The sequence below is a fragment of the Vanellus vanellus genome (assembly GCF_965231255.1).
Source record: "Vanellus vanellus genome assembly, chromosome: 27".
In the NCBI taxonomy this organism is placed as follows: domain Eukaryota; kingdom Metazoa; phylum Chordata; class Aves; order Charadriiformes; family Charadriidae; genus Vanellus; species Vanellus vanellus.
In genome coordinates, this window is record NC_138932.1 from 3,171,325 (window position 1) to 3,188,396 (window position 17,072).

Genomic DNA, 17,072 nt, shown 5'->3' on the forward strand with positions numbered 1-17,072 from the left:
CGGCTGGGCACCAGCACAGGGTCCCCGTCCCCGTCCTTCTCCCCGTCCCCTCTCCTGGCCCCGGGGCAGGGGGGGACACACGACTCCCGAGGCCACGGCGCTCCCGGACGGCCTGGGCCGCCGGACGGACCGGCCCGGGCCCGGTGGATGGTAGGGGCCGGACCCCGCTGGCTACCGGGCGGCCCCAGGGCCGCCCCGGCCTGTGAAGGGGCCCTAACGGGGCCCCAGGGTCGGGCGGGCCCCGCGGATCCGCCTTTGCTGCAGGCCGCGGCGCCTCGCGCCACCCGGCGGCGCTTTACGGCAGCTGCCGCGGCCACGGCGCTTTACGGCAGCGCGACCCGAGTGCGGCGGGCGGAGCGCCATGAGCTTCTACGACGCGTTTCGTGGCTTCTTCGGGTTCCCGGGGCGGCGCAGGTACCGGCACCCCGCCTCTCTCCGGCCCTGACACCCCCCGCCACCCCCGAATTGGCGCTCCTGGTCCCCCCGGCTGCGCGCACCCCGTCCCGGCTTCCCCCGGGCCCCCGCCCGTGCAAGGGCCTGGCTCGGTTCCCCGCCCCGGTCCGTTCCCCCCAGCCCCCTGCTGCCCCGCGGGTCCTGTCCCGGTCCCCCGTTGTTCTCCGGCCCCCGGTTACTCCGGGCCCGGGTGTGTCTCAGCGCCGCGGTCCCGCAGGCCCCGGGACCCGCTCTTCGGCGGCACGGCGTGGGACGACGAGGATGAGGAGGAGGACGACGGCCCGTCCCTGGCGCAGCCCCCCCAGGACTTCGCCTTTGGCTTCGGCTTCGGGCCCGGCGGGTCCCGCGGTGCCTTCGAGGAGTTGTTCCGGGACGTGGGCGAGCTCCTGGGCGTCTTCGGGGGGGCCTGGGCTGGGCCCCCGCAGCCCTTCGGTGGGGAAGGGAAGGGGTTGGGGCTGCGCGGGGTCCGGGGGAGGGGGGGCGATGCGGAGCCCCGCGGGTGGCCCGGCCTGACCCGAGCCCCTTTTGCTCCCCAGAGCCCCCCCTGCCCGGCCCCGGCGAAGGTGGCACGGGGCGGCCGCTGAGGGACTCCATGCTGAAGCACCCGGACAGCCCCGCTTCCGGCATGTCCCCGGGAGGCCCCGAGGGCACCGGCGACCCAGTCCAGCCCTGGAGACCCTTCTCGAGGGTGGGTGAGGGCTCTGCCTACCGTGGGCTCGGCTGTGGCAGCTGTTGGAGCCTGCCGGCACAGTGTCATGTTTTGCCACCCCGTCACCGGTGTGTGCCTTTGCCTTGCAGCTGGATGACGCTCACCCGGCTCCTCCTCACCTCAAGGAAGACCAAGGTGGGTGCTGGGAGTGGGGCTGCAGGGTCTCTGCGTTCCCTGCTCTACCTGCCTGTGCTGCTGCAGCCATCAGGGCATGTCCCCACGCTGCCGTCACCATCTCACATCTCCCCCACAGACCTGGACTCCCAAGTCTCCTCAGTGGGGTTGGGGACCATCCTGAGACCCGATGAGCCCAAGTCCCACTCTTATTTCCAGAGCGTCTCCGTTACCAAAGTGACTCTCCCTGATGGGGTGAGTGTCCCCTGTGGGTGCAGCAATGGGCAGTGGGTGACCTGGGGACACCGTCCCCAACGCAAGGAGCAGAGCCTGGGCTGGTGGCATCGCTCAGGGCTTGGTCCTCTGCACAGGCAGTGGAGGAGCGTCGGACCGTGCAGGACAGCCAGGGCCGCCGGGAGACAACAGTGACACGCCGAAGGGGCGATCAGGCCTTCATCACCACCACCAAGGAGGACGGGCAGAGCAAGGACTACCGGGAGGAGGTGGTCAACATGGACGACCGTGAGTGGGGCGCTGAGGAGGGTGAGGGGAGTGGGCTGGGTCCCCTCTGAGCGAGCTCTCCCTGCTCTCCCAGGGGAGCTGGCACAGTTCGCAGGCACGTGGCCACGGCAAGATGAGCTCCGTGCTCCCAACCTGAGTGACCCCTCGTCTGCACTGGGCAGCTTCTTCCGACGCTGGTTCTCAAGCTGGTAGCTGTGCCCCCACCCCAGCTGAGCACCCCGTATGTGTGATAGGTGTGGGGTCGGGGAACACTGGGGCTTCCCAGGGCTGTGGGGATGGACGCTGGTGTGGGAGCCGGGGCTGCTGGCTCCATCCAGGGCGCGCAGTGGGCAGCAGCCTCTTCTCACCACCTGTTTTTGTTGCAGATGGGTCAGATCCTGCTGGGAGCTGGTGCCCAGGCTAGGGGCTGCCTGCCTTGTGGGGCACTGCAGAGCTGCAAGGACCCCCACGGGGGCCCAGCGTGTGCGTGTATGCATGTGTACAGAGCAATAAAGTCTATTTATGGTAACGGTGACCTGCCAGGCTCCTTCAGGTTGGAAACTCCCCAACTCAGAAACAGGGACCCCGCACGGCTGCTGGGGCGGCTCCTGGGGGCTGCCCCATGGGTGCTGGCAGCCGTTGGGCTCCTCCGCCCTGGCCCTGTGCCCGCACCGCTCCCTGCCCACCTCCCTCTCCCGTTTCCCTGCCTGCCCGGTGCTCTGCTAACACCTCCCCTGGGCCACTCTATCCTGGGAGCCTTTCCAAGGCCTCTTCATTAGCGCTGCCTGCGGTTGTGGCTTGGGCGGGGATCTGGCAGGGAAAAGGGGGGCTCCCCAGAGCGGTAACACCCATGCTGGCTCACCTGAGTGAAGTCTCAAATGTCCCACGGCCACTTGGGAATCCTTGGGAGGTCCCACCAGGTCTGGTCCTACCAGGGGATGCCGTCGTCACGAGACGCCGCTGTCCCCGGCTGCACATGGGACTCTGGTCCCTGCCAGGCGTCTCCCTGCAGTGTGGCCCTGATTGGTTTAAAGTCTTCGTGTTATCACCCACCCCAGCCCCGGGGCTCGTAAAATCGGACTTGGACGGAGACACTGCCGCTGCTGTCACTGCTGCCCGTTCCTGGTCGGCCCCATGGGCTCCGCTTCCTTCTTGAAGAGGGCCCAGGCTCTGCTCCGCATCCGGAACCAGCTGGCACGGGAATGCCTGGCTGAGCTGCTGGCCACCTTCGTGCTCATCGTGAGCAGGGCACGTGGGTGGGCTGGGGCAGAGCGCGGGGCGGTGGCAGGCGCTGGGGGTCCCAGAGCTCCCTTGCTTCTCCCTTGCCCGGGGGGTGGGGGGGTTTGGGACTATGCCATGCTCGAAGAGTGGTTTGGCACTGTCCAGCCTCCTGCTTGGACCCTGATTCCACAGTGTGGTGTGCCCTCTGCTGCAGCGGCTGCGGTGCAATAAGGGCACGGGCGCTGCCACGCGGCACCTGGGCAGCACCAGCCTTGATGTCTTGTGCCCTGGAGCAGGCAAAGGTTGGGGAACTGCACTTGGAGCTGCATTTGGAATTTGGGCTGCATCCCGTGCCAGTGAACGGTGATAACCCCGGCTGACCTGGTGGCACTCCTTCCTCACTTTCTCCCTAGCAAAGCAAATTACTTAATTGCTGATAACTTGTTTACCTTGCTGTCAAAACCACAAGTGAAACCAGTAACTGCCTCCCTGCCTGTCCCTGTCCAGCACCCAAAGCTGGAGCCCAGGGGATGGGGGAGCAAGACCATGGAGCCAGTGCAGGCAGAGGCACCAGAGCCGCCTTCGCCTTGCCGCCCTTCTGCTGCCTGGGATCTGTGCTCATCCCGCTGGTGGCTGCAGTGTGGTGGGGCAGTGGCCCCTGGCGAGCTGGGGAGGGGAGGAGGTCAGTGAGGCGAGGCCATGGTGGAGCCCTGTCCCTCTTCTCCAGCTGATCGCCCTGAGTGGCTCGGCACAGATGGTCACCAGCTCCGAGACGAAGGGGAACTTGCTCAGTGCCTACATTGCAGGCGCCCTGGCTGTCATGGTGGCTGTCTACACAGGGGGAGGAGTCTCAGGTGAGGCTGGGGAGGGGGTCCCAACTCCTGCTGTCCCCCAGCTCCACATCCCACGGGACCCTCCACTCCCACGCCTTCTCCCCGCTCCGTTGCAGGGGCCCACCTGAACCCGGCGTTCTCGCTCTCCATGTGCCTGGTGGAGCAGTTTCCCTGGTGGAAGTTTCCCATCTTCATGGCTGTGCAGACCTTGGGATCTTTCATCGCCGCCGGAGTCGTCTACATCCTCTACTACGGTACGGGGAGGTGGGTGGGCTCCCGGCATTGGAGGAATGCCGTGGCTGTGCCGGGGTGGCCAGGCTCGTCAATGGGCTCTGCCTCTGCTCCGCAGATGCCATCTGGCACTACAGCAATGGGACCCTCACGACCTCTGGCCCCCGGGAAACCGCATCCATCTTTGCCACCTACCCCTCTGACTACCTCTCCCTCACCAATGGCTTCTTGGACCAGGTGGGTGCTGGTGTCAGCTGCGCCCAGAACCCTCTGGTGGTGCCGGTCCCCATGGTGCTGAGCTGCCGTGCCGGCCCCACAGGTGATAGGTACGGGGGTGCTGATCCTGGGCATCCTGGCCATCATGGACACCCGCAACAAAGGTGTCCCCAAGGGCCTGGAGCCGGTGGTGGTGGCCCTGCTGGTGTTCTCCATCGAGGTCTCCATGGGCTCCAACTGTGGCTGCCCCTTGAACCCTGCACGGGATTTTGGGCCCCGGCTCTTCACTTACGTGGCAGGTTGGGGCCCGGAGGTCTTCAGGTGGGTAGAGGGAAGGGGGCGCGGTGGGGGGTGGCAGGGGTGATCCTCTGCCCACCGTTCTCCATCCTCAGCAGGGGCAATGGGTGGTGGTGGGTGCCAGTGGTGGCACCGCTGCTGGGAGCCACCGTGGGCACGGCCCTTTACCAGCTCCTCGTGGCTTTCCACCACCCGGCGGAGGACGGTGAACCCCAGGCCGAGCAGAACTCCCTGGTCCTCGTCAGCACCACTGTCCCCTCAGACACCAAGATGTCACCCGGAGAGAAGAACACCAAGGAGACGTCGCCCAAGAAAAAGCGACACTGGGGACCATCCCAGTCCCCCCAGCAGTCCCAGTCACACCATTAAACCAGCCCTGAAGCCATGGGATGTCTCGTGTCTGGACATGGGGGGCAGGGAGGGGGAAGGCAGCAGCTCCTGGCCCGGGGGGAAGCTGCCCCCTTGGGACCCTCTGGGGCTGTCACTGGAACCCCCTGGGGCTTCCTCTGGCCCCCCAGCCCCCCCCCCCCCCCAAGCTCCCCAGGCCTTCTGGGGCTGCCTCTGACCCCCCAAGACACCCTCCCTCCGGTTCCCCAGGACCCCCGGGGCTGCCCGGGACCCCCGGCGTTGTACTCTGGGACCCCCCGGGACTACCGAGGCTGCCCTCGGGGATGCCTCCCCGGGACCCCCGGGGCTGCCTCTAGCCCCCCAGGACCCCCCCGGGACCCCTGGAGCTGCCTCTGGTACTCCCTGGAGTTTCCTCCGGTCCCCCAAGACACATCCCCACCGGTTCCCCGGGACGCCCGGGGCTGCCCGGGACCCCCAGGACTGTACTCCCGGACGCCCCCCCGGGTCCCCCCCCCTCGTTTCCCCGGAACCTCCGATGCCGCCCGGTACAGCGCTGGGTCTCTGCCCGCCGCCGCCCGCCACCCCCCTTCCCTCCCCATCACTTCCGCCGCCGACCGGCGCCGCCGCGGCCATGGGGCGCTGAGGCGGCGGCGGCAGCGGCGCGGCAGCGGGAGCGGGGCCGCAGCGGCCCCGGCACCGGCCCCGGCCCCGGCCGCCCGCTCCCCATGGGCTGCGGGGCCGCGGGCCATGGAGCGGTGCGCGGCCCGCCGGGCCCCAGGTGAGCGGGGCCGGGGGCCCGGTAGGCCCCGGTAGGCCCCGGTGGGCCCCGGTGCGGGCGTTGCCCCGGCAACGCGGCGGGGCGGGGCGGGGCGGGAGGGCCCGGGCCGGGGCACCGGCAGCGGCAGCGCGGGATGGCGCCGCCGGGGCGCGCCGCGGCCCCGCAGCCATGACGGTGCCCCGGGAGATGCCCGAGAAGTGGCCGCGGGTCCGCGGGCCCGGCGGGACGGGTGGGTGCGGGGCGAGCGGGCCTGCGGCGGGGCCGGGCCGGGGGGGGACGGGGGTCTGGGGGTGCGGGATGGGGGGGGTGGGCTGGGGGCGCGGGAGTGCAGGGGGAGGCGGGGGGGGGGCAGATATCCAGGGCTGGGGGTGCAGGATCTGGGGGGTTCAAGGCTGGGGGCCTGGGGGTTCAGGGCTGGAGGGGTCTGGGGGTGCAGAGGAGCAGGGCTGGGGGTGCAGGATCTGGGGGTGCAGGGCTGGAGGGGTCTGGGGGTGCAGAGGAGCAGGGCTGGGGGTGCAGGATCTGGGGGTGCAGGGCTGGAGGGGTCTGGGGGTGCACAGGAGCAGGGCTGGGGGTGCAGGATCTGGGGGTGCAGGGCTGGAGGGGTCTGGGGGTGCAGAGGAGCAGGGCTGGGGGTGCAGGATCTGGGGGTGCAGGGCTGGAGGGGTCTGGGGGTGCAGAGAAGCAGGGCTGGGGGTGCAGGGCTGGAGGGGTCTGGGGGTGCAGAGAAGCAGGGCTGGGGGTGCAAGATCTGGGGGTGCAGGGCTGGAGGGGTCTGGGGGTGCAGAGGAGCAGGGCTGGGGGTGCAGGATCTGGGGGTGCAGGGCTGGAGGGGTCTGGGGGTGCAGAGGAGCAGGGCTGGGGGTGCAGGATCTGGGGGTGCAGGGCTGGAGGGGTCTGGGGGTGCAGAGGAGCAGGGCTGGGGGTGCAGGATCTGGGGGTGCAGGGCTGGAGGGGTCCGGGGGTGCAGAGGAGCAGGGCTGGGGGTGCAGGATCCGGGGGTGCAGGGCTGGAGGGGTCCGGGGGTGCAGAGGAGCAGGGCTGGGGGTGCAGGATCTGGGGGTGCAGGGCTGGAGGGGTCTGGGGGTGCAGAGGAGCAGGGCTGGGGGTGCAGGATCTGGGGGTGCAGAGGAGCAGGGCTGGGGGTGCAGGATCTGGGGGTGCAGGGCTGGAGGGGTCTGGGGGTGCAGAGAAGCAGGGCTGGGGGTGCAAGATCTGGGGGTGCAGGGCTGGAGGGGTCTGGGGGTGCAGAGGAGCAGGGCTGGGGGTGCAGGATCCGGGGGTGCAGGGCTGGAGGGGTCTGGGGGTGCAGAGGAGCAGGGCTGGGGGTGCAGGATCTGGGGGTGCAGGGCTGGGGTTCTGGGGGTGCAGTATCTGGGGGTCCTGGGCTGGGGTTCTGGGGGTGCAGGATGGGGTCGGGGTGCAGAGAAGGAGGGCTTAGGGTCTGGGGGTGCAGCTAAGCGGGGTCGGGGGTGCAGGGCTGGAGGGGTCTGGGGGTGCAGATAAGCAAGACTGGGGGTGCAGGATCTGGGGGTTCTGGGCTGGGGGTGCAGGATTGCAGAGCTGGGGGTCTGGGGGTGCAGAGAAGGAAGGCTGGGGGCCTGGGGGTGCAGAGAAGCAAGGCTTGGGGATCTTGGGGTACAGGACTGTGGGTTTTGGGGGTGCAGATTTCCAGGGCTGGGGGGGCTGGGGGTGCAGGTAAGCAAGACTGGGGGTACAGGATCTGGGGGTTCTGGGCTGGGGGTGCAGCTAAGCAGGGCTGGAGGGGTCTTGGGGTCTGGGGTACAGAGGGGAAGTTTGGGGTATGGAGGGGAAGTTTGGGGTGCAGAGGGGAAGTCAGGGGCACGGAGGGGAGGTTTGGGGTGCAGTGCTGACGGGGTGCGCTGTGTTGTGCAGAGGAGGAGAGGCGGGTGCGAGCCAACGCGCGGGAGTACAACGAGAAGTTCCAGTACGCGGTGAGTGGGGTGACTGAGCTCTGTCCCTCGGGGCTTCATCCCGCGGCTCGGGTGGGTTTGGGGGGCTGGGGCCTGCGTCACCGTCCGGGTCAGCAGGGGGTGGGGGGGGGGTGGTTATGGCTAAATATAGATGTTTGTCCCAGCGAAAATTGTGCTGACGAGTCGTTAATGCTAACGGAGCTGTGGGGCCGGGGCTGCCTTGCTGGAGAGGGGTACACCACGCTCCCATGGGGGAGATGCAGCCCCCCCATCCTCTGCTGGGGCCTGAGCCTCCCCCAGCTCTGCCTGCACCCCTGCCTGGTCCCCCGATGCGGTTCTGTGTCTGGCTAATTAACGAGCTTCCGGAGCCGCTGGGGGAGGGGCACCACTCACCTTGGCCTCCCCCTCCACACTGGAGGTTATTTCTGGCTGCTCCAGACCAGGCCCTGCTCCAGCCTCGCTGCGGGGGTGGCGGGGGGAAACAGGGGCTCTGGGTTGGGGTGGCCCTTGGGGGGGCTGAGTGCTGCCAGCCAGATGCTGAGGATGCTGCCGCTGGAGGAGTCTGGTCCCTGGGTACCGGCTGGCGACCGAGGAGGAGGAATCGGCTTCTTGAGGAAGCTGTCATGGAGTTAGAACAGGGGCAGGAGCTGGGGGGATCCAGGCTGCTGTCCAGAGCTCCCAAATTAGGGGCACGGTGAGCTGCAGCCCTGCCCCCAGAGCGATGCTGGGGGGCCACGGGGCCTCGGCAACTCATGAACCCCTTTCTCGTCCCATCTGTCCCCAGAGCAACTGCATCAAGACCTCCAAGTACAACATCGTCACCTTCCTGCCTGTCAACCTCTTCGAGCAGTTCCAGGAAGTGGCCAACACGTATTTCCTCTTCCTCCTCATCCTGCAGGTGAGTGCTGGAGGGTCCAGGGAGGCAGGTGCCCCCCCACCCCCGTGCTGTCCTTCCCTGGCTGGGCAGCTGGGAGGGCTCAGGGCATGTCCTGCCCCTGGGAGCAGGGGGTTTGGTACCCTCGGGCAGGGGTAGCATGGGCCTGGGGCTGGCGTGGTCCCCATTAACTGCCGCTCCCTGTCCCCAGCTGATCCCGCAGATCTCTTCGCTCTCCTGGTTCACCACCATTGTGCCTTTGGTTCTTGTCTTAACCATCACAGCTGTCAAAGATGCCACCGACGACTATGTGAGTGGTCTCCCATGCACCCCTCTACCTGGGCTGGCTGCCCGCTGGGCATGGGGACCTGGGGCTGGGCAGGGAGCTGTGACCCTGGCGCGGGTGTACGGTGCCCGGGGCCATGGCGTTTGCAGGGGGAGGGACGCAGGACTCCATCCTCAGAGGGGCTGACGCTGCTGTCTTTTCCCCTCCGCACCCAGTTCCGCCATAAAAGCGACAACCAGGTGAACAACCGGCAGTCTCAGGTGCTGATCGGCGGAGTGTGAGTGTCGTGGGGATGGGGCAGCTGGGGAGGGGGCACGGGGCCCTGCGGGACATGGCACAGGGCTGCAGGGCAGCGGCAGAGTGCAGTGGGGCAGGGGAGAAGCACCGCTGCCAGCTCCCGCCTAACTCCACTCCACTGTCCCTCTGCAGCCTCCGGCAGGAGCAGTGGATGAATGTCCGTGTCGGAGACATCATCAAGTTGGAGAACAACCAGTTTGTGGCGGTGAGTGTGGCCCCAAGATGAGCACTGTCCTGGGCAGGTGGTACACTGGGACAGCAGCACGGCGTGGTGCTGTGCCCACTCTGCTTTTGTGCTCCTCCATCACCTCCTGGGGTGGAGAAATCAGGGACTTTCCAGCCTGGAAGTTGCATTTAGGTTGTAGCGTTTGAGCTCTGGGGATTTGGCTGATACGGGTGTCAAGGCCAGGGTGCCGGCAGCGCCCTGCTGGGGACGTGCAGCTCCAGGGACCCCGCTGGCCCCTGGCATGCGAGGGCCAAGAGCTTCCCTGGGGAAAGGCGTAGGGGAGCCCCGGTGTCAGCACAACCCTTCACGTTTCTCTCCCGGCAGGCCGACCTCCTCCTCCTCTCCAGCAGCGAACCCCATGGGTTGTGCTACATAGAGACCGCGGAGCTGGACGGGTAGGTAACCCCTGCTCGCCTCGGGTGGCAAGGGAAGGCGAGAGGTAGGAGTAAGAAGGGGCTGTGGGCAGGGCAGGAGCTGCCGGGGACCTGACACCGGGGAGCATCTGCGAAAGCCCTCCCTGCCAGGCTGTCTCTAACCCCACGCGTGGTGCCTCCTTGCCTGCAGAGAGACCAACATGAAGGTGCGGCAGGCCATCCCCGTCACCTCGGAGCTGGGTGACACCAGCAAGCTGGCTCGGTTTGATGGTGAGTGCCTGTGACCGGTCCTCTGCGATGGGGGCAGCCCCTGGGTTTCCTTCTCCATCACCTTGCATGGGTCTACCCTGGAGAGACCAGGACCATCCACGTGGTGTTTTGGTCCTGTGGCTTGAAGCGGATCTCTGGGCAGCTGGGGACAGTGCTGGGAGCACTGGGATGGAGCTGGCTGCATGGAGAAGGCATGTTACAGCCAAGCCATTCCCTGTGCCCAGGTGAGGTGATCTGTGAACCCCCCAACAACAAGCTGGACAAGTTTGGCGGGACGCTGTACTGGAAGGAGAACAAGTACCCCCTGAGCAACCAGAACATGCTGCTGCGGGGCTGCGTCCTGCGCAACACCGAGTGGTGCTTCGGCCTCGTCATCTTCGCAGGTGGGCTGGGAGAGTTGCTGCCGCCGCACTGTGCGGAAAGCAAAGACCCCGCTGACGTGCTTCCTTCTCCCCAGGGCCTGACACAAAACTGATGCAGAACAGTGGCCGGACCAAGTTCAAGCGGACAAGCATCGATCGGCTGATGAACACGCTGGTGCTCTGGGTACGCAGAAGGCAGACCCCAGGGAGCCCCGGCTCTGGCCCGGTTGGGGCTCTGATGTCCTCTCCTGTCCTCAGATCTTTGGGTTCCTGGTGTGCATGGGGGTGATCCTGGCCATCGGCAACGCCATCTGGGAGCACGAGGTGGGCGTCTGCTTCCAGATCTACCTGCCTTGGGACGAGGGGGTGCACAGTGCCTTCTTCTCCGGCTTCCTCTCCTTCTGGTCCTACATCATCATCCTCAACACGGTGGTGCCCATCTCGCTCTACGTGAGGTAGGGCAGGGGCTGAGGGGCTGGGCTGGGGGTGGGCAAGGGGGAATTAGGGGTGCCCTCTGGGGAGGGGAGACGGGGATGGAGACCCACGGGCAGAGCTGTGTGTGTGGGGTGGGCGCGGGCTGCTGTCCTGGTGATGGGCCACGTCTGCCCTCGGGGATACCCCAAGACCTGAGGCCCCACAGGTCCCTCGGGGCCCCCCCTGGCTGTGTCTGTCTGGCTGCTCGTCTCTCCCTGCCCTGGCTGCATGCTGGTTATTTTGCTCTGCCCTCCTGCAGCTCCCAGGCTCCTGCACTGTCCCCTTCTCTCTCTCTTTTAATTTCTCTCTCTTTTCGTTCCCCAGCATGGGTTCTGTCACCCTTAGCCCCGAGGTAAGAACGTGTCGCCCCCACCCCTCCCACTAGCTCATTGCTGTCTGCCCTGGGGGCCGGGGAGGGGGTTTGGGGCGCGTAGGTGTGTGAGATGCCCGGGGAACCCCCCCTCGGTGCCAGGCCCCGCGTCCCCAGCCCTGGCTTGGCGGTGGCTGTCGGTAGGAGCCGGGTGTGGGCCAGCCCTGGGGAAGGGTGCGGGAGCCGGCAAACGGCGTGGGAGCCCTGGGTGCCGGGGTGCCCCAGGCGCTTGGGGGTCTGGGGTGGGTGGGTGTGCGTGTGCCCGTCGCTGGCTCAGCAGAGCGTGCTGCCCTGCCGCGGTGACACCCAGCTGTCCCCCTCTGCAGCGTGGAGGTGATCCGTCTCGGCCACAGCTACTTCATCAACTGGGACAAGAAGATGTACTGTGCCAAGCGCCGGACGCCAGCTGAGGCCCGGACCACCACCCTCAATGAGGAGCTGGGGCAGGTGGAGTACATCTTTTCCGACAAGACCGGCACCCTCACCCAGAACATCATGGTCTTCAGCAAGTGCTCCGTGAACGGGCACAGCTACGGTGAGCACAGGGCACCAGGGCCGAGGCTGGGACTGCCTGCGGGGGGTGGGTGCACCAGGTCCCCTCCTGCAGACCCTTTGGGGCACTTGAGGCAGTCAGGGGATGAGGGGGCTCGGCCGTAGCATCGTGGCTCTGCCGCTGCCCTGTGGCCACCCCGGGCATGGGTGCCAGTGGGGCAGCAGCGTTGGGTTCTGTCCTGGTTAACTCCGTGCTCCGGTTCGCAGGTGACATGCAGGACGTGCTGGGTCACAAAGCGGAGCTGGGAGAGGTAAGGCTGCCGCAGGGCTGGTGCGGTGCCTGGCTGTGCCGCGTGCCGTAGGGGGATAACCCCATCTCTTCCCCTGCCAGAGGCCAGAGCCAGTTGACTTCTCCTTCAACCCGCTGGCGGACCCACGGTTCCAGTTCTGGGACCCCAGCCTGCTGGAAGCTGTCAAGCTGGGAGACCCCCACGTGCACGAGTTCTTCCGCCTGCTCTCGCTCTGCCACACCGTCATGTCCGAGGAGAAGAGTGAAGGTGGGCATGGAGGGCAGGACCCGTCCCTGCATGGCTCAGGGCATGGTGCTGGCTCTGACCCCCCGTGCTTTCCCCAGGGGAGCTGTATTACAAGGCTCAGTCCCCGGACGAGGGAGCACTGGTCACAGCTGCCAGAAACTTCGGCTTCGTGTTCCGGTCCCGCACGCCCAAGACCATCACGGTGCACGAGCTGGGTCGAGCCATCACCTACCAGCTGCTGGCCATCCTGGACTTCAACAACATCCGCAAGCGCATGTCTGTCATCGGTGAGGTCCTGGGCACGGCACAGGGGCTGTGGGGCTGGGAGGGCCGCAGTGGGGCTGGGAGGGCCACAGTGGGGCTGGGAGGGCCGCAGTGGGGCTGGGGTGTGGGGGCTCGGTGCAGTGTGCTGGAGACTGGCCCCCCACAGATGGTGATGTTACTGTGGAGGCATTGTAGGGTCATGGCCGGGGGTTGGAGTGGGACTTGGAGTGGGACTTGCTCCTGTGCCCCTGAGCGAGGCAGCTTGTCCCCTGCTCCCTGCAGTCCGCAGTCCCGGGGGCAAGATTCGGCTGTACTGCAAAGGTGCTGACACCATTCTGCTGGAGCGCCTGCACCCCATCAACCAGGACCTGACCAATGTCACCACCGACCACCTCAACGTGAGTGGGGCAGGGTCCTGCGGGCAGGGCTGAGAAAGGAAGAGGGGCAGCCCAGAAGCGCGGAACCGGGCTTGTGCCCTGTCCTGGGGGGTGAGTGGGGTCTGGGAACACAGTTGGGGTCTGCCTGTGCGCCCCAGCTCCCGCCGCTTGCAGGAGTACGCTGGCGAGGGGCTGCGGACGCTGGTGCTGGCCTACAAAGACCTGGAGGAGAGCTACTACGAGGACTGGTCTGAGCGGCTGCACCGAGCTGGCGGTGCTACCGAGGCCCGTGAGGATCGCCTGGCTCGGCTCTACGACGAGGTGGAACACGATATGATGGTACGTGGGCTGGGGGCACTGGGGGGTGGTGGAAGGTGACTGGGGGTACAGCCCCTGCTGACCTGTTTGGGTCCTCCAGCTGCTCGGAGCCACGGCCATCGAGGACAAACTGCAGCAGGGGGTCCCCGAAACCATCGCCATCCTGACGCTGGCCAACATCAAGATCTGGGTGCTGACGGGGGACAAACAGGGTGAGGCATTGCTGGTGTGGGGGTCTGGGCTGGCTGGAGACGAGGACATTCGTGGGCTGGATCGCACCCGCCTGGGGGGCGGTGGGACAGACGCTCCCCCCTGAGCTGACCCTGGCTCAGCCCCGGGTTTTCTGTCCCCAGAAACGGCTGTGAACATCGGCTACTCCTGCAAGATGCTGACGGACGACATGACGGAGGTTTTTGTGGTCACGGGCCACACGGTGCTGGAGGTGCGAGAGGAGCTCAGGTGAGGCTTGAGGGGCAGGGCTGGGCAGAGGACATGCGTGGGGGAGCTGGGGAAAACAGAAGTGCCCTGAATCGGGGCCCCCTGACCCCTGTCTTTCTTCTCAGGAAAGCCCGGGAGAAGATGATGGATGGGTCACGCTCCATGGGCAATGGCTTCTCCTACCAGGAGAAACTCTCCTCCTCCAAGCTCACCTCCGTGCTGGAAGCCATTGCGGGCGAATATGCCCTGGTCATCAACGGCCACAGCCTGGTAGGGACCTGGGAGCACCGGGCTGGATGGGACAGCGTGCCCGGCTGTGGGCCGTGCCCCCCACTGTCCCCCCACTCTCCTCACAGGCCCACGCGCTGGAGGCTGACATGGAGGTGGAGTTCCTGGAGACGGCGTGCGCCTGTAAGGCCGTCATCTGCTGCCGTGTCACGCCCTTGCAGAAAGCCCAGGTGGTGGAGCTGGTGAAGAAGTACAAGAAAGCTGTGACCCTGGCCATCGGGGACGGGGCCAACGATGTCAGCATGATCAAGAGTAAGTCCTGGGTCCTGGGGAGCCGCAGGAGGGACAGATCCCCCCTTGCATCATCCCGGGACCCATAGCAGCCCCTGTCCTCGCCCCTGAGGTGCCCACCCCCTGTCCCCTGTGCTTCCTGGCAGAGTCCTCCTCATTCCCCCTGTGTCTCTTCCCTCCGCAGCCGCCCACATCGGGGTGGGCATCAGCGGGCAGGAGGGCATCCAGGCGGTGCTGGCCTCCGACTATTCCTTCTCGCAGTTCAAGTTCCTGCAGCGCCTGCTCCTGGTGCACGGGCGCTGGTCCTACCTACGCATGTGCAAGTTCCTCTGCTACTTCTTCTACAAGAACTTCGCCTTCACCATGGTCCACTTCTGGTTTGGCTTCTTCTGCGGCTTCTCGGCGCAGGTGCATTGCTCGCGCTCAGAGTTGGGGAGGGTTTGCCTGCTGGACCCCTCTGCTCAGAAGCATGTCCTGGTCCCCAGGCTCCTTGTGGGGCCCCATCCTGCACTGGCAGGCACAGCCTGGGATCCCTCCCGGAGCTTGTGGTGGGTGCGAGGAGCCCGTGTGGTCGGGGCTGCCACATGGTGGCAGCAACACTCAGCATCGCTCGGGGTGGGCACCCATGGGGGAGGGGGCTGGTGGTGGCTCTCCTATCCCCGCAGCTGTGGGTGCAGGGACACAGGGATGGCTGGGGCACGGGGCGGGCAGATCTTGCGTCCCCCTGAGCGCTCCATTCCACGCAGACCGTGTACGACCAGTACTTCATCACTTTGTACAACATCGTCTACACGTCACTGCCCGTGCTCGCCATGGGTGTCTTCGACCAGGTATGGCGGGGGGCAGTGTGTGGGGGGGTCCCTGGCTGTGTGAGGACCTGGCCCCGCTCCCCTGCGGGGATGAAGGGCTGCCTGGGTGCCCGGGCTGGGTTCTCCTTGTCCCACCAGCAGTGGTGGAGGCTGGCCCAGCCCTGGCGGTGTCTGCCTGGGGCTGGAAGGAGGTGCCCAGTGTGCCCCGTGCCCCCAGGACGTGCCGGAGCAGCGGAGCATGGAGTACCCCAAACTGTACGAGCCCGGGCAGCTGAACCTGCTCTTCAACAAGCGGGAGTTCTTCATCTGCATCGCCCAGGGCATCTACACCTCTGTCCTCATGTTCTTCATCCCCTACGGCGTCTTCGCTGACGCCACACGTGACGATGGCGCTCAGCTGGCCGACTACCAGTCCTTTGCCGTCACCGTCGCCACCTCCCTCGTGATTGTCGTCAGCGTGCAGGTAGGGATGCGGCTGCTTGGCTCCAGCCCCTCGCCTGTCACACAAAGGGCGAGTGAAGGTTTGGGTCCCCGCCTGCCCTGCAGCCGTGCTCAGAGCACCGCGGCCGTCCCCTGAGTTCTGCTGCCTCCTTCCTCTCTCCACCAGATCGGGCTGGACACGGGCTTCTGGACAGCCATCAACCACTTCTTCATCTGGGGCAGCCTGGCTGCCTACTTTGCCATCCTCTTTGCCATGCACAGCGATGGCCTCTTCCAGATGTTCCCCAACCAGTTCCGCTTCGTGGGTGAGTCCTGGGGGGGGAGACTGAGCAATGCTCCCCCACCCCAGCGAGGTGCTGCCCCGACCGAACCCTGGCTGAATTTGTGCTTCTCCCCCCCCCCCTCCAGGTAACGCGCAGAACACGCTGGCCCAGCCCACGGTCTGGCTGACCATCGCCCTCACCACCGTGGTCTGCATCATGCCCGTCGTGGCCTTTCGCTTCCTCAAGCTGGACCTGAAACCCGAACTCTCGGACACGGTGAGAGCACGTGGCCACAGCGGGGTGGACATGGGGTCCTGTCCCCTGGGTTCTGCGGGTCCCTGACCCTGTCCCCCGGCGGTGTCCCCAGGTACGCTACACTCAGCTGGTACGGAAGAAGCAGAAGACCCAGCACCGGTGCATGCGGCACGTGGGACGCGTGGGCTCGCGTCGCTCCGGTTACGCCTTCTCCCACCAGGAGGGTTTCGGGGAGCTCATCATGTCGGGCAAGAACATGCGGCTCAGCTCCCTGGCGCTCTCCAGCTTCGCCGCCCGCCCCAGCGCCGGCTGGATCGAGACCCTGCGCAAGAAGAAGGGTAGCGACGGCAGCACCGCCGGCAGCCCCAGCGCCGCGGCTGACAAGATGCTCAAGGTGTGAGGCTGGGAGGAGGGAAAGGGGGGGTTGCATCCCCTCCTGTTGCAGCCAGGCCCCCCCCTCGGCCCCTTCTCTCTCCGTGGCTTGGGGAAGGGGGGGGTCCCGTGGGGGGAGCAGGGGCCGTGTGGACTCAGGTGCTGAGGTTTGGAGGAGTCTGGACTGTCGCAGTGTAACCAAAAAAATACTCTTCCCCGTCCCTGGGATGGACGGATGGACAGATGGACGCTGTCCCCCAGCAGCCCCCCCCCACCCCCCACCCCCCGGGGCTGCTCCTCTGTCAGTATTCACCTTCACAGAGTGCAAATACCCCATCACATGCGAATGTATCATGCCAGAGCCACCGCTGCGGGCAGGCGCGGGGAGGTGGGGGGGGGAGATGGGGAGGGGGGCTGTGACAGTGCCCTGTCCCCCTCCCCTGCCCCTCACCCACGTGTCTTTTTTTTATATATATATAAAAAAAAAAAAAAAAGGAAAAAAAAAAGAAAAAAAAAAAACACCAAAAAAAAAAAAAAAGGAAGGAAAAACCCCTCCAAGTTTACAGAGCGACTTGTTTCTCTCAGCGTTGGCACGGCTGGGTACGGAGGGAGCGTGGGGGGCCGGTGCTGGGGGAGGGGGGGCATGAGGGATGTCACCGTCCTCCGTCCCCCCCGCCTTGGGGTGCGCCGGGATGGGGACGGGGGGTGGTGGTGGTGGGGGACGGGGTGGGAAAGGGGAAGCGTTCCCCGGCTCCTTCCTGCTTTCTGCGGGAAGCGGGGGCTTTGCCACCCGCCGTGATTCACTCCCACGCCGGGGTCT

At 66.5% G+C, this 17,072-nt stretch overlaps 5 protein-coding genes across 5 annotated transcripts; all 5 read left to right on the forward strand.

Annotated features, from left to right (window-relative positions):
- The first annotated feature begins 335 nt into the window (after positions 1 to 335).
- Positions 336 to 2,306, forward strand: HAX1 (HCLS1 associated protein X-1). Its single transcript, XM_082495960.1, has 8 exons — positions 336 to 414; positions 671 to 885; positions 990 to 1,141; positions 1,252 to 1,297; positions 1,416 to 1,531; positions 1,648 to 1,798; positions 1,872 to 2,018; positions 2,164 to 2,306. Exons 1-7 carry the CDS (start codon positions 362 to 364, stop codon positions 1,988 to 1,990), a joined length of 852 nt encoding a protein of 283 aa, XP_082352086.1. The 5' UTR covers positions 336 to 361; the 3' UTR covers positions 1,991 to 2,018; positions 2,164 to 2,306.
- Positions 2,307 to 3,628: 1,322 nt separating this feature from the next.
- On the forward strand, positions 3,629 to 4,944 carry AQP10 (aquaporin 10; the record flags this gene model as incomplete). Its single annotated transcript, XM_082495978.1, has 5 exons — positions 3,629 to 3,852; positions 3,948 to 4,085; positions 4,181 to 4,299; positions 4,382 to 4,599; positions 4,671 to 4,944. The coding sequence occupies exons 1-5, from the start codon at positions 3,753 to 3,755 to the stop codon at positions 4,942 to 4,944; spliced, it is 849 nt and encodes a 282-aa protein (XP_082352104.1). The 5' UTR covers positions 3,629 to 3,752.
- A 691-nt stretch (positions 4,945 to 5,635) lies between these two features.
- LOC309682009 (phospholipid-transporting ATPase ID-like) lies at positions 5,636 to 10,783 on the forward strand (the record flags this gene model as incomplete). The annotated part of the gene is made up of 11 exons (XM_082496021.1): positions 5,636 to 5,701; positions 7,598 to 7,656; positions 8,420 to 8,533; positions 8,721 to 8,819; positions 9,011 to 9,072; positions 9,225 to 9,297; positions 9,643 to 9,713; positions 9,883 to 9,962; positions 10,187 to 10,345; positions 10,420 to 10,508; positions 10,583 to 10,783. Exons 1-11 carry the CDS (start codon positions 5,671 to 5,673, stop codon positions 10,781 to 10,783), a joined length of 1,038 nt encoding a protein of 345 aa, XP_082352147.1. The 5' UTR covers positions 5,636 to 5,670.
- A 2,282-nt stretch (positions 10,784 to 13,065) lies between these two features.
- Positions 13,066 to 14,840, forward strand: LOC309682097 (phospholipid-transporting ATPase ID-like; the record flags this gene model as incomplete). The annotated part of the gene is made up of 7 exons (XM_082496116.1): positions 13,066 to 13,176; positions 13,256 to 13,367; positions 13,509 to 13,614; positions 13,719 to 13,863; positions 13,950 to 14,133; positions 14,297 to 14,682; positions 14,778 to 14,840. Exons 1-7 carry the CDS (start codon positions 13,171 to 13,173, stop codon positions 14,838 to 14,840), a joined length of 1,002 nt encoding a protein of 333 aa, XP_082352242.1. The 5' UTR covers positions 13,066 to 13,170.
- Positions 14,841 to 14,904: 64 nt separating this feature from the next.
- LOC309682040 (phospholipid-transporting ATPase ID-like) lies at positions 14,905 to 16,843 on the forward strand. Its single transcript, XM_082496054.1, has 5 exons — positions 14,905 to 14,942; positions 15,139 to 15,384; positions 15,529 to 15,667; positions 15,771 to 15,901; positions 15,993 to 16,843. The coding sequence occupies exons 1-5, from the start codon at positions 14,925 to 14,927 to the stop codon at positions 16,278 to 16,280; spliced, it is 822 nt and encodes a 273-aa protein (XP_082352180.1). The 5' UTR covers positions 14,905 to 14,924; the 3' UTR covers positions 16,281 to 16,843.
- Positions 16,844 to 17,072: the final 229 nt, after the last annotated feature.